The sequence below is a fragment of the Anopheles maculipalpis genome, chromosome 3RL (assembly GCF_943734695.1).
Source record: "Anopheles maculipalpis chromosome 3RL, idAnoMacuDA_375_x, whole genome shotgun sequence".
NCBI classification, from domain to species: domain Eukaryota; kingdom Metazoa; phylum Arthropoda; class Insecta; order Diptera; family Culicidae; genus Anopheles; species Anopheles maculipalpis.
In genome coordinates, this window is record NC_064872.1 from 34,985,915 (window position 1) to 35,000,058 (window position 14,144).

The 14,144-nt window shown below is 41.0% G+C and overlaps 3 protein-coding genes across 3 annotated transcripts in view; all 3 read right to left on the minus strand.

Annotated features, from left to right (window-relative positions):
• LOC126564894 (immunoglobulin-binding protein 1) overlaps positions 1-14,144 on the minus strand; it is a 526,173-nt gene that overhangs the window by 463,250 nt on the left and 48,779 nt on the right. The gene's annotated exons all lie outside the window — the stretch shown is intronic.
• The window catches only part of LOC126564281 (actin-binding protein WASF2), a 501,777-nt gene that overhangs the window by 288,022 nt on the left and 199,611 nt on the right, over positions 1-14,144 (minus strand). The gene's annotated exons all lie outside the window — the stretch shown is intronic.
• The window catches only part of LOC126563810 (histone demethylase UTY), a 93,821-nt gene that overhangs the window by 8,105 nt on the left and 71,572 nt on the right, over positions 1-14,144 (minus strand). Inside the window, exons 5-7 of the mRNA XM_050220559.1 lie at positions 5,114-5,289; positions 1,239-1,593; positions 511-1,165 (exon numbers count right to left, since the gene is read on the minus strand). Of these exons, the coding sequence (XP_050076516.1) occupies positions 511-1,165; positions 1,239-1,593; positions 5,114-5,289 (1,186 nt within the window). The remainder of the gene's footprint in view (positions 1-510; positions 1,166-1,238; positions 1,594-5,113; positions 5,290-14,144) is intronic.

Below are 14,144 nucleotides of genomic sequence, written 5' to 3' on the forward strand. Positions count from 1 at the left end.
GAATCCTCACGAAACAAATTTCACTTTACTCACATCACAGGGTATCACTTGCTCTCACACACAATGCTCACTGATATGAAATAATAGAAAAATTAACCATTCCAAACGTAGAAATAAAGTTAAATCTTACCGCTACATCGAGACACCATGCGGCTTGGAAAATTTAAACAAAGATGATACGTCATCATAGGTTGCTTGAAAAACCGTTACACACGCAGACATTCATATTTTCGACAGATTTGAGCACGAAACGAGCAGTTTCGATTAGATTCGAGCGTTTTTTCCAAAATTATGGCGATTTTTTTAGACCAGTTGTCAGTTGGGTAGTCATGAAAAACTATTATTAGAACATACGTTTTAGAACATGTCCAACTTTCTCCTCATCTACACGCGCGCCACCTACCGGTTGTTGCACTGAACAATATTGAAGATTTTGAATGCATCGAAAACTCTCGTCAACACAAAAGAAATTACCCTGTATGAAATTTAAGACAGCAACATCAAACTCACCTGTCCGTATCCTTTCTGAAACTGGCGTTGCTGTGCCTGCGCTGTCTGTTGCTGTCGCGAACTCATCTCATTGGAAATGGGCAGATTCCAGGCCTCCTCAATAGACGGTAACTGCCGCCGTTTGGACGTTATACTCGGCATAGGAGCGTTACCGAGATGCTGTTGCAGGAATTTGATACGCTGTGTAAGGCTTTGCGATCTGCTACTGTTGGCGCCGTTGTTGTTGCTATTTAGATCACCCAGTACGGTTAGCAGAGAACCTGAGGCTCCTCCTGTCGGGGTGGTAGCACTATTGCTGCCGCTTGTTTGGACTGCAGTACCAGCTGTGGATGAGTTTGGTGTTGGTGCTCCGGACGTAGTACCGGTGGTGGTGGTGGTACCCTGACCTGTGGTCGTAACGTTTGCTTTCGTAGAACCAGTGGCAGTGGTGGCAGGTACCGTTGACTTCTCACACGCACTCACAGTACGATCCTTCTGTTGGTCCTGATTAATAGTGGCGTTACGGAAGCAGGCGTACGCGTCCCGTGGCTGATTGCAGCTTTCGTACAGGATGCCTAGGTTGGTCCAGGCGGCTGAATGCGATTTATCTAACTGCACGGCACATATGTAGGCCTGCAGTGCATCCATAGGCTGGTTCTGCTGCTGGTAGAGTACTCTGTAATGATGCGAAGCACATTAGCATACGTGAAAAAGTTTTAAAAAAATAACCCACCCAATAAGTAACTCACCCAATGGAGCACCATGTGTCGGCGTTGCCTTCGCTTTTCTCCACCGAGTTCCGGTAGGCGATGAACGCGTCGTGCACCTTGTTGATGCCGGCAAAGCAACGTCCCAGGAGGTAGAGTGTCTGACCGGAGCGTGGTTCCGCCTCGATCGACTTCTGCAGACAGTGGATAGCGTACCGCTCTCGTTGTACCTTGTCACCGAGCAGATCAACGGTGTGGTACATCCATCCCAGCTGCCGGTAGATGTCGGCCTTCAGTGACGCCGTCAGCTGCTTGTTTGCCAGTAGCCGCTCGTATGCCTCCTTCGCTGTCTTGTACTTGTTCTGCACCTCATACAGATGGGCAATGTGGAAGCGGACTGTGGATGAGCAACGAGGAAAGAATGGTAAGAGCGTCGCCGTTAGCAAATTGCATTCGAGACATAACTTCCAGGAAGAAGAAACACACACACACACACACACACGAATTTATTGTGCTGGCGGCACGCGTCGTAAACTTAAACACAAGATCAAGAGATCAAATATCCTGGAGCGGACATTCAACTCAAAACACACGAATGCATCATGCAAAAACCACACAGATACTACATCTGCACGGCACGCGGTTCCAACAGCTATAACTCACATCGCGAGACTTGTTGATGGCTTTTGGATAAAAAAAAAGTTCATTTTTATTGATCAGGGACACCCACCTTTAAACATCTTCTTAGAGACTTCACTACTTTCAGGAACACATGGTCAAACGCGACACCAAGAAACGCAAGAAATGCAACAGGTGATGTCATTCGGTTCAAGGTGTGTGCACACAACACATCCAGAGGAAAATCGATTCCAGTTTGCTTATGTCCAATCAAAAAGGCATCAAATTCTACCTCCCTCTTGTAGTGCGTTTTACAGGCCATTTCCGCCAACATGGGGAGGGTTGGTTGATTACATAGAGAGTATGAAAACATATAATCCGTTTAGCACCGTTTTGGATAGCATTTCCGGTACAGAAAAACGCAACTAAATTATGGCACCCTCTCCATTTTGTATGCACTACAAATCGGTCCCCATTAGGCCAGTGTGTCTTGCATTTTAGTTGTGCGAGGGGCTAGAATGCATGTCATATAACAGCAATGCTCACATACTTTATGAACGTAGACAAAAAACACACTTCACAGGCATAAGATTATGATCCAAATGGTAAGACGACTTCACTACTGCACGCACGTGCATATTGGCGGTCGTGCCATATATATGTGTACACAGAGTAACGAGCAATAAGCATTCGCACACACGAAAGGCTTTAATTAATAACACTCTGCTTAATGGTCGAATAAATTTACACCAACCCCCATCACAAACTACACACTCAGTGACATGAGAAACATGCACCACGTTTGCCATGTTCTGGAGGGTAGCTAAGGTGTTGGGAACTCTATCGCAGTTTCGTGAGAAAGTTTACTTTAAACACTAGGGGGCAGGCACCACCCTCCCTGTTCCGCCAAATTATTGTGTTTTACTGACAGGAAGAGTACTTTATTAGCGATAGGAAGGAGACATCACAAACTTAGTTACAGTTACATTTTGTCGGACATTACATACTTTTCTGAATTTTACCAGGATAAAGCACATCCACGCCGATTCTAATTCGTCCTCACTGGCAAACAATCAACCGACCGAGCACAACACACACGCCAGCTCAACAGGACCTCTCCGGGACCTTTCCTTCTTATGCACCGGACAGAGTGAAACTGAAGCCACCGTGTGAAGGATTTCGGGTGCGAGGATTCCTCTACAAACACCACACACACACACATTCATAAGAAATCGAAGAATATCCTTCTTTACAGAGATCCTGGGTCCTGGTTCTCCGATCATAAACTGTAACCGAATTCTTAGCCTCTTGCTTGAAAGGATATCGAGGTAGCGGCAGCTGATGATTTAGTCGAATATATCCAGCGCATTCGAACCGAAAAAAGCACCGGAGGGTCCTCGTTTGGTTTTCTTGTGTAAGCCCCGTAGGTACAGAAAGGGCTCTCGTCTATTCACCTTTTCACTGCTTTCCTTTCACGTGGCAAAATCACCTTCGGATATAGTGAGAGCAAGAGAGAGATGTCCATCTCCTCACAGGTAAAGGGAAAAGATTTCCAGGACGAAAAAACCAGGACCCTATAAAGCCGTGTGTGGTGTTCAGACAAGTAGATGTGTGTGTGTGTGTTTGGTTTGGTATTTTATAGTTAAAAGAAAACAGAACTCCTTCATGTAAGTCAAACGGGGAAAATAATAATTGCAATTTTTACCAGTGCTTTCGATCATAAAAGATGTTTAATCTTAAGTCTCAACGCAGATAGAAATGGATGTCTCGGAGCTATCCTTCTTATAAACATCATCAACCTTCGAGTTGAGTCAAGCATTTTTAGGGGCTTAAACGCATGAGTGTATGTAAAGGAATCCTCTGAGGGTTTATGAGTAACAGGTACACGAGTTTATTTCGGTCATATTTTATAGAAAATGGAAAATTGTATATTGGTCCTTATTCGAAGGTAGCATACATGTCTTACACATGTCTTGAGGTGAAGCGTCGTTTCATTGGCAGATATTTTTTATCAGTAAAACAATATTTGTTTATTATTATGTCTAATAGACACTTCCTCCATTTTATCTACCTAAGTACAAAACTCTTGCAAAAGATATATTAGCCGACAGAGTACATACATCTGCTACACAGAATTGTGCCATGTTTTGTTGCAAATGGGATTTCAAATTGCCACCGAAAACCACAGCTAGACGACCCAGCAACACCAACAAACAACAAGTAAGACCCTTAAAAGTTCCAACGAGAAACTTCCACCATCACCATGTGTGTGTCTCATTGTTTTTGTGGTCCTTCTCCGACCAAAAACTGGAGGCTTTATTCCACACTCGCTCTTGTGCTCTAGAGCTATTCGATCATCCTTTTGTGCGTTTGCGGTTAGACCACCTGTCGACGGTAGAGGTTTTGGAACGATTTATCATCACCGCTGCACTGTGTGGGCCGCTACGCCACAAGACATTCGCCACCATGTCCGCATGTGGAAAAGAACCATTTACACGTTCGCGAATTGATGATGCATTTATCTGTCGATCCTTCACGCCATGTGTTATCGTACGCACAGTTATTCCTTTCCTTTTTTCCTTCTCCAATAACTCGGACCACATTTTTCACCTCATTAGCAGGAGGAAAAACTCTTTCTCGCAGCAGGGATACGCATTCACCGTTTGTTTTGCCCTGCGGCATCACACACATTCTCATTCTATCAGCTGACAGTTGATGACAGTGTGCTCTGGAGCGAACATACGACAAAACGGCATTTTACTCGTCGTACGAACATCGTCCGGAGCAGTGTGTGAAGACACACATACACAGGTGGTTGCGACATCCTGAGAGACACCACAGCAGAAGCTCGAGAAAGATCACGCTCGAAGGGACTCATGGGAATTCATGTCAGTGAAATTACGACCACCTAACGGGTTTATGATGTCTCATTCATCCTCACTTCCTTACACGTTTTATTAATTTCTCTCTTCTCACCAGAAAAAAATGCTCTATCTGATAAATTGTAAGCAGTAAAGACCACATCCACGCTATATCTTCTTCATTAACTTTGCTTATGATCATTAAGATTGCATACATTACGGCGTATCAATTTCCCATTCACCGACAGAGGTGTAAATCGATTCAATATGACTTTAACACAGTAATTTACGAAATTTGTCCTACATTATTTTCGAATTGTTCTTATCTTTATTTAATGCTACAACTTTATATCAACAAAACAGAAACGGAAAACGCGGAAAAAGACTGTACACATGTCCTTCTTAAGTGTGCTGAAGTGCTGAGAAGCATTTACTTACTGTCAAGCTGTCCTAGGGTACAAGTGGACGAATCGTTCAGTGCTAGCTGCAGGTGCTTTAGCGATTGCTCGTAATCTCCATTCACCTTGAGCATAAGCCCAAGCCGCAGGTGTACTTCATTGGCACGCACAAAGTCGGGACAGACGTACAGCAGCTTCTGGAATGATTTGATCGCCCTGAAATGAATGATCCAAAGAAGAGGAAAAGCGAAAATACGATTAGTGTCCGATCGAAAGAAGTCAGCTGTAAATGCGGAGATATTACATAAAAATTGACGGTGCTTAAGGTGGTTGAGGAAAATTCTTATCCATATGATTGGAGATATCATTAGAATTCCAGACCCTTTGTAATAATAGTTGGATAGTTCTTTTTGTGCCGAAGAAACTAAGAGCCTTTTGGGATATCAAGATTGGACGCAAAAGCATAGCAGATTTTATTGTACAATTATTTTTTTATAATTTCATATGTTTTATCATTTTCAATACTATATTCAATACTATCTTTGGTTGAAATTTTAAGCTACAATTATTTTCCAAAATACAGACCAAAAATCTACGAATTTTAAATATGTAAACAGTTATTTGAAAGATGAAAATATTATAAAAATGAGTAAAAAGTTTAAAATAATCAATTCTGAATCATTTTTCCCTATATGTGATCCACATCTTCCAAGCAAACAAAAAAAAAAAATCTTGAAAAATTCAAATGAGACGAAAAAAGATTACAACAAAGAAAAAAAGTTATCAAATTTCAATTTCACAGTCGACCAATAAAAGCGCTAATGCCTTTCGATCGTCATAATATTACCATCACTCCAACATGAATTAAATCCTTCCCTATGCTTCACATCTTCGTTCCTGACAACAAAAAAAGCATCTGCACACGCTATTGTCCATTTGCAGGAAGTCACGTATGCCGCTTTAAAAGCTTCAACCCGCACAACGCTACTTCCACAGCGAACCGAAGCTAGTTTGTACGAACAAAAAGACAGACTCTAGGATATGTCGATCCCGAGTCCTGCGTACCCCGTGTCTGTCTGACCAAGGACAGGTGGAACTGGCGGAACATATGCGTCCATATCACATGTTCTGCCCCTGGTAGCGATGATTCGTGGACCATCTGTCTCGACAGGATGATGTTCGCCGGGCACAGAGAGAAAGAAGAACGTGTGCATAAAACAAGGGATGAACTCATTCACACTGTGCCGCCACGGGCAATGTCAGTGACGGCTTTGGGTCCGCGTCACAACGAGCAACACACCAGCGCAGGAACAGGAAGCTTGATTTCGATTTCTGTTTTTCAAACCAATTTTACTTTCTACGAACCAGCAACAGACAATTGATCTGTTGAAAGGTCTGTGCAGCAGACGAACGACTGTACATATGACGCTTGGAATTTCGAAACTGAAAAGCTGGTAATGACGAATGTAACACACCAACAAACAATTTCTTCGGTAGTAAAAAAAAAACTGAAATGCCATCAAATGAGGAAAGTAAAGCAGCAGCTTCCCTCAAATATGCAACCCGAAATGCGCGTTGTATTCACGTACTGATCCCCACAAATGGCCAACCACACGCCACCTGCTGGCGTGTTATTTACCGCATGGCAAAACCAGCACCCGAAAGGTTGTTGTAAATTGGTAACAAGGCAACAAGGCGAAATTTTTATTTCCATAACCCTCCCGTACCTAGGCATTGGACAAGACGACAGCAGAATACCTTTACACACGGCATTTGAAAAGATTTTCCTTCTTTTTTTTTTGGAAGCTATTTTCCCCCAAATTTTTACAACCTGTCTGAGGATTTGAAAATGCAGAAAGATATTTTGAGCTCAGAAAAAAAGGTTAACCATTTAGCACACCGGTTCAGGAAAAAATCAATTTACCAAACAAACAGGTCCTTTGCAGAAATTATTTCTCCTCGTTCAACAACAGCGCAAACCATTTTGAGCGGCACAACGATGGTTGAACTATTTCAGTTTTTTGAACGAATTTTAAAAACAGTAAAAGGAAAAAAAGGCGTTGGCCATTTGTTTTATGCAAAGGAAAAAAATGTCTGCTGTAAATAAAAACAAAAACAATTAAAGAAAATTACCTCCATAAATCATCAAGATCAAGTTAATAAGGAAAAACAGGCAATTAAAACCAGATGAGACAAAACCGCACTGAATAAATCGAGTTCCGGCATTTTTATCTGCACATTAGGCATAAAATTGTGTGAAAAAAGAAATTAAAAAAGAAAATTAATATTCAATAAGCTTGGGGAAAAATCAAATGTAAAGAAAAAAGTGTCCGAAAACCCCAAACTGGCAACGTAAAATTGATACTCGAGCAACTACCAATATCGATAACCATCTTTTCCTGGGACATGCCATTCAAAACGTTCTACAAAGATCATGCTAAGGGCTTATGATGATGCTGTCTGTATCATCAAGAGTGCTTCAGTTTGTTCGTATGGAGATGACATATATTTATCTGTCCCTTTTATCGAAAGCATTCTCTCGCAGAAAAGACTCAATGAAGGATGGTACTTCTCTGGATCCTGTAAACTATCCGGGGAGCGAATCAAAACCACTGGGAGTTTTAATATTTTTAGCAAAGTTTGGTGACAATGATACATACGTTGGATGAAGCTTGCACGAAATTTAAACATTCCGCAAACATGTTTCCTTAGTTTTGAAGATTTTTAAAGGGACTTGTTTAAGTGTTCTTTCACTAGTCCTTTTAGTCTAGTTGTTACAAACGTGTGTAGCGTCCCCGTAAGCGTTCTGCTGCATGGGAACATTGTGATCGGTAAGTGATCGGGTAGTATAAGAAGAGGCGAGAGATGTGCTCTCGGCCTCTTTTCGATACTGGCGAACAAAGGACACGTACTTTAAAGTGTTCATTGAGATAACTTAAAAACCCGTGTCCCTTTTATTTTATTTCGCTAGGCTGCATTCGCAACATTAGTCTTTTACTAGAAGAGACTCATTTTTCATGAATACGAAATGTCTGGATAAGGTCTTATTCTTTCTAAATATATGTACTGTAGATCGAAAATAATTGTATTGCTATATTTGGGGTCTTCCGAACCCACTTCCGGTAAACTGTGGTTTGAAAAAGTTCATCAAATCCAAAAGAGTCTTTATCGTTTGGAAAGCCATAAGACAGCCGAGACTATCTAGCCGAGATGATAGATTGACCGTGCAAAACAGTGGGAAGTAAATACTAATTAAAAGCAGTTTAAGGTATTCTTCATTTTAACAGATAATAAGTAGAAAATGGCATTACATGGAAACACGTGTGCCACATCAGAATCAATCCGGCTTGCATTACCGACTGCAGTGATCCTGATTGATGAGGACACCGATGAAATAGGGACGTGTGGAGGAGTTCAATGCAAAACGATAATAATCCTTCCAATTAAACATGGGGAAAAAAAGAAAACCCCATCACACATGGCGTCAGGAATTGTATGCGATTCAGAAGCATGTGATAAAAACGCGTCATCAGTTCCACTCACGTCAACACTGTCACAGCGCGGTCAGTGTTCGTGTCCTTTTTCCCATCATGTACACACAAACGAAGCTAAGTACCATAGCCAGGACGATGACCGACACCAAAGCTTTAGCCAGGGCGGTGAACTATTGCGGAAGTGATTTACCTACCCCCGCCCAGAACACGGGACCACCCTTCCCTTATAACATACGGGAAAAGGTGGACTTTGTGTACACAAACAAAAACCACACACACACATAGATAAGCATAAAAGTGCTAGCGAAGGGGGTGTGTGAATGTGTGAAAAAAATCCTGATTAAAGGACAGTATGGGAAAAGCGCCTCACTAACACTAACACATTTAAGCGTAAATCGTGGGAAATGTAAATGTTATTACTACTACAGCTAACTGTCAAAGGACGCAATCACGCACACATAAGCAGAAAAAGGACAACTTCCAGAGTAAACAACAATTGTCCTTCCATATAAACTTTATATACATCCCCACACACACACATAAAACTAAAGGAAACAAACACCACGAGTGTGTACGGTGCATTTTTCCGGGAGAATTCACTGTTCATCCAGACAAATAGTGAGCGAATGAGCGGTGAGTGACCGATCGGCCGACCGGCAGGTTTGACACTCAAACAAACGACACTCACTACAATGTATTTACACTGTGAACGAATGTTGAATGATCGTGAACCCGAGAGAACCGTGTGCGTTGCGGGTTGGAAAATTCATCAACCGGAAATGCTCCCTCTTTCATCTCCCCCTTCAGGTCTGTTTACGATTCGCACAAAAAAACGTTTACGAATGAGAGAACGAGAGAGATATTGGGTGATTTTCCATGTGATTTTCCGCGCCATCACTAAATGGAAAAACAAGGAAACATGAGATGGTAAAAGAAAAACAATCCACCCATTTTGCTCACTCTTCCTGCAGCAGCGTTCTCTCCGCTGCTGTCTTCTGCCTGCCGGAGTTTCCCCGGCAGAAACACACAGGACACTCACACTTTCGCGTGAAAAGGGACAATATTCTGCCAGCAGGAAAACTTCCCTAGGGAGAAAATCAATATTTCAAGGAGTGGCAAAGGACGTAGTACCATCATTCGCACACCACGGTGTGTGCTATTGGTGTGGTGTGTGCTGGTGGTGCTTTTCGCTGCCATTATTTATCATCCCTCTGCAAATCTATCCAAGGCAAAGAAAATCCCTACATTCCCCGTGTTAAAACGTGTGGAAAATGTTCGTTCTTTTGGAGCGAGAAAAAAAAGGGAAAGCCAATTCATCAGCATGGGAAAATTTTCAATTGCATATTTTCGCTGCAAAGGAGCTTTCGCGCATTCAACTTGCTGCTAGAGCTGTTCTAATATTTATCGACACATCCAGTGGGAAATAATGGGTAACTCCGCATGCTACACTATATCCCCTCCTTGAAAGCCACCCCACACATGAAAGGGGGAGGTGATCCAACATTCCATCGTGATCCTACCCGACACACAGGGACACAAACCTCGCACACAATTCTGCTCTTCTCTGAAAATGCTGGTGCGGTCGTGGTGGTTGCGGTTCATTTGTTCCACAATTTACTGGGAGCAACGCCCTTGAGAGCGCAGCATGGATACATAATACCGGAAAATGCGAGCGAAAAGTGAGTGTTGTGTGTGTGTGTGTGTGTAATGTGGGTGCCAGAACAGCAGCAGCCATGTGCAACGAACAATTCTCCATGTATGTACAAAAGCAGAAGGAAAAAAAGGACTGAAATTCCGCAAAACCAACGCGGAAGATCTCACCGGGCAGAAATATTTTCACTTTCACTTTTAAAGCGGCGATTTTATTTTGGTTCTTTTCATATTCGCTGATACGAGAGAAGGGCTAGGCATGCAAAATTAAATTGAAAAACAGTCGCCGCCGGAAAACGGAATGTGTGTGTGGTGTGTGTTGTTTGCATACGTCGTTTTATTGTTGTTGATGTCAGTTTTCCAGAGGTTTTTTTTTCACAGTTTGGTGTTTCATTTTTTCCCGTGTTCGAAATGAAAAGTGAAAAACAAATTATGTTTTTCTTTCTTTCCTTTTGTTTTTTTTATGTAAACCTTAGGGAAGGTTTTACATTTTAACAAGGTAAACAAACATAAAACCCAACTCCAGTGTTTCGAACTGCTGTGTTTGGTAAAGGGTAGAAAAACAATCCGCATTAATTAAGGACCAAACTGTTGTCAGTTGTAAGTTTTCTCTAATTAGTGGTGGGGAAATGAAACATAGACGTTTACTTGTATGATGGAATTAGTTTGGCAATTTATCTTGCGATAGTGAGTAATAGAAATGTATTAAATACCATAATATTATATGGATTTTCATTCATTTACAATATATTTCGAAGCTATGATAAGGGAAGGGTGACAAATTCTAAGGTATTTATTTAGTTCTTCCCTAAATCTTCGGAAAATAATTGAATTCATAAAAATATACCCTTTTAATGACCCAAAACCCAAAGAAGGGTATTAGAACGTTGCAGAACGAAACATAAATAAATTTCAAAACATTGTCAAATTTCATACTCAGACCACCTTTGCTAATTACGCAATCCTTACGAATGATTTACATTCTCGAATAGAAGCATTTATATCTCCCACCAAGCTATTTAACTATCCCTGGTACGAAACCGAAAACGACTGTTTAACTACTGTTTTTTGTTGCTCCTCCATTAGATGCAACATGCATGCGATGCACATTTCGCAAGCAGGCAGCGAGCAGCAAATGCATCGATCGGAACACGTAGTCTCAGTGTACCTTTTTCCCCATGTGTGCCACCGCCGCTCAACAACGATTTGGTTTTTGCTGTGGGCTATTCAGGGGTTTTTTGATTGAGGTAATGCCCCTGTACCTCCACAACATTGAAGTGAGACTAAAATGTGTGTCAAGGTATTTGGTTCGTGGTGAGCTCTGGGGTTGGCGTGTTGCTATAATACGGGGCCCCGTAAAACACACGACAGCCAGTTGCAGCCAAAATGCACCGTAAATGAGGTTGATACTGAGAGGTAGATTTATTTTCCTACACCATCTAACCCTGGAGGGCAAATGATAGCTATTCAAAAGCTCTTTTTTTTTTAGCTTTTTTTGCAATTTGACTGCAATTTTTGATTCGGTATCTTATACCATCATTCCTTTCTGCGAAGAAGGTTGTCGTGAAGATTATTTTTTACAAGGACTACAAAATATTTCAAATAAAAAAAGTCAATTAATAAAATTCCGACACGAGTCCTGAGCCGAAAAATATTTCCTTTTTAGCATTTTACCTTTCGATATGAGTTTCGTATTTTTACATTCCAGATTCATAACATATTCATCCATCCACAAACTTACCTAGAAAGAAAAAAAGAAATAAAATATTAAAACCTTTGATCATAGAAATAAGTCAATTCTATTGCATACAGTATTGGACAAAACAAGTGCAACCAATCAATCCCAATCGTGAAACCCTACATTGAAGGTGCATAATAAGTCAATTGCGAGAAAGATTTTTTTAAGGTGGTTGAAACAGCGCTTTTCTTGTTTATTATAGCAAAAACTTCATTATATATACATAACAATTCATGAAAAAACAAATAAATATAAAAAATCGCCGTTTTCCTCCTGGACAAAACAAGTGCAACTTCGCATGTTGTTTGCCAAATTTAAATTGACTTTCAATCTTTCGTTGCAAATCCTTTGTTTTCAATTACAGCCATGCATCTGCGATGCCACAAACTCGAGCAGGTGATCGATGGAATATCCAAAGGTATTGAATTCGCAGGACGTCGAGAGAACAATCAGGCTTCAACGGCACCGTCGTCTGATTGTCCGGTCCGAAACAGATAACTGTATATCCATTCGCACCTTGAACGAAAATTTTAAAGGATCCTTTTTCATGCTTTGTACGATCATAGTGTCCTCACTTGGCGTGATGGACCGTGGTCTTCCACCTCTATTGTCCACAAAAATCTTTCCGGTTGCACAATATTTCAAGAGAGGACACTATTTACTTTCTTCGTTTCACTCCAATGCTGTCAGGTGTCATTTTGGTGTCTAGTAACAAAAACATAAAGAAAGCGTCAGTACTGACCTTCCTCAATAATTACCAACGTGTATTTACTTTGTGATGTTACAATAATGCATAAAGAACAATTTTTCCAGCAAAAGAATCTCTTTCCAACGTAAAACAAAGTTCTTAAACGATGCTGGTAGAGATAATAGATAAAAAAAGCGAGAAGTTGGAGTTGTTTTGACCAGCACAAAATGTTTTTTGTCCAAAAAACACACGCTGTGATCTGTCATTTTGACAGCAGATTCCTGCAATGAACATCTAGACTCCTGAGCCGTAACTGCAGCAAGTGTCCCGTTTTCCATTAAAAAAGAAAGAAATTTGCTTAACCTTTTTTATGATTGCTCAATTTGGGTTGCACTTGTTTTGTCCAATACTGTATATTCAATCATGAGTTTTTTACACATTCGAAAAACCAAAAATAAAAAATAAATAAAAACTAAACTTTTCTATTTTCTTTTTTCCCCTATCACCTGCATATAAACGCATACCAAAAAAAATCGATTAAATGCCGGAAATATGATCCCAACCAGGAAACATAAATCCTTTCAAACAGTACGTGACCGTACGCTAATCGTCCGCCAATGCCATCCATTTTATTGGTATTTTATGCAATCCTTTTCAATTTTTATTTTGCACATCCTGTACAGCACAAAAACTGACTGTGAAATCAATAACCTCTCCCTCGGCTGTCGCCTGAGAACTATTTCTAAATCGTTGTTGCATACATTTCTCCAAACCATGTGAACCTTCTTCCTCATTCAAAACATCATCTACTTGCCCCATTCGTTAGCGATAGAAAATTGTCAATCAGTGTTGAGAAAAAAAAGGCGAAGCAATTGTTCGATTTTCACACACAAACAAACCCTACGCGAAAACATTACACACAAGGGATTAAAAGCAACACAGCAAGATCGCTGCCGCTCTCCTGAGTACGATAAATCGTACAGCAAACGTATACACGCATGCACGTGCAGCTCAAGCTAGAAATGGAAGAGAGTAAAAAAAAACATATCTCATCAAACGATAGATTTGTGACGGGTGGAAAATGCGACCGAAGCAAGGGAAACATATCGCCTACATAAATCTCGTGTGTCCCTGTATGACACACTGCTGGAGCGCGCATGAAGGGACCCGCATACAGCAACAGCTGGTTTTGTGCGAACGAGAGAATATGGATAAAAATCTTGAGCAAATGTTGTAATACAACGCACAGAACTGTATCGTGCGCTCCTGTTGGTCGACAAACGGACATGGTGCGTAAGACGATTATCACGCGAAAAAGGGTCGTAGAACGAGGGGGCGCGATTTATGGTGATTTCAAACGATAAGCTTCGTGTGTGATTCTCACCGCTGTTTATATTTGTATAGCTTCATCTTGGAAGGGCGTTTTTTGGGAGTTTCGAATTTAATTCAATTTTGCAACATCATACAAGCATACAAATAAATTGATTATTTGCGATGGTTG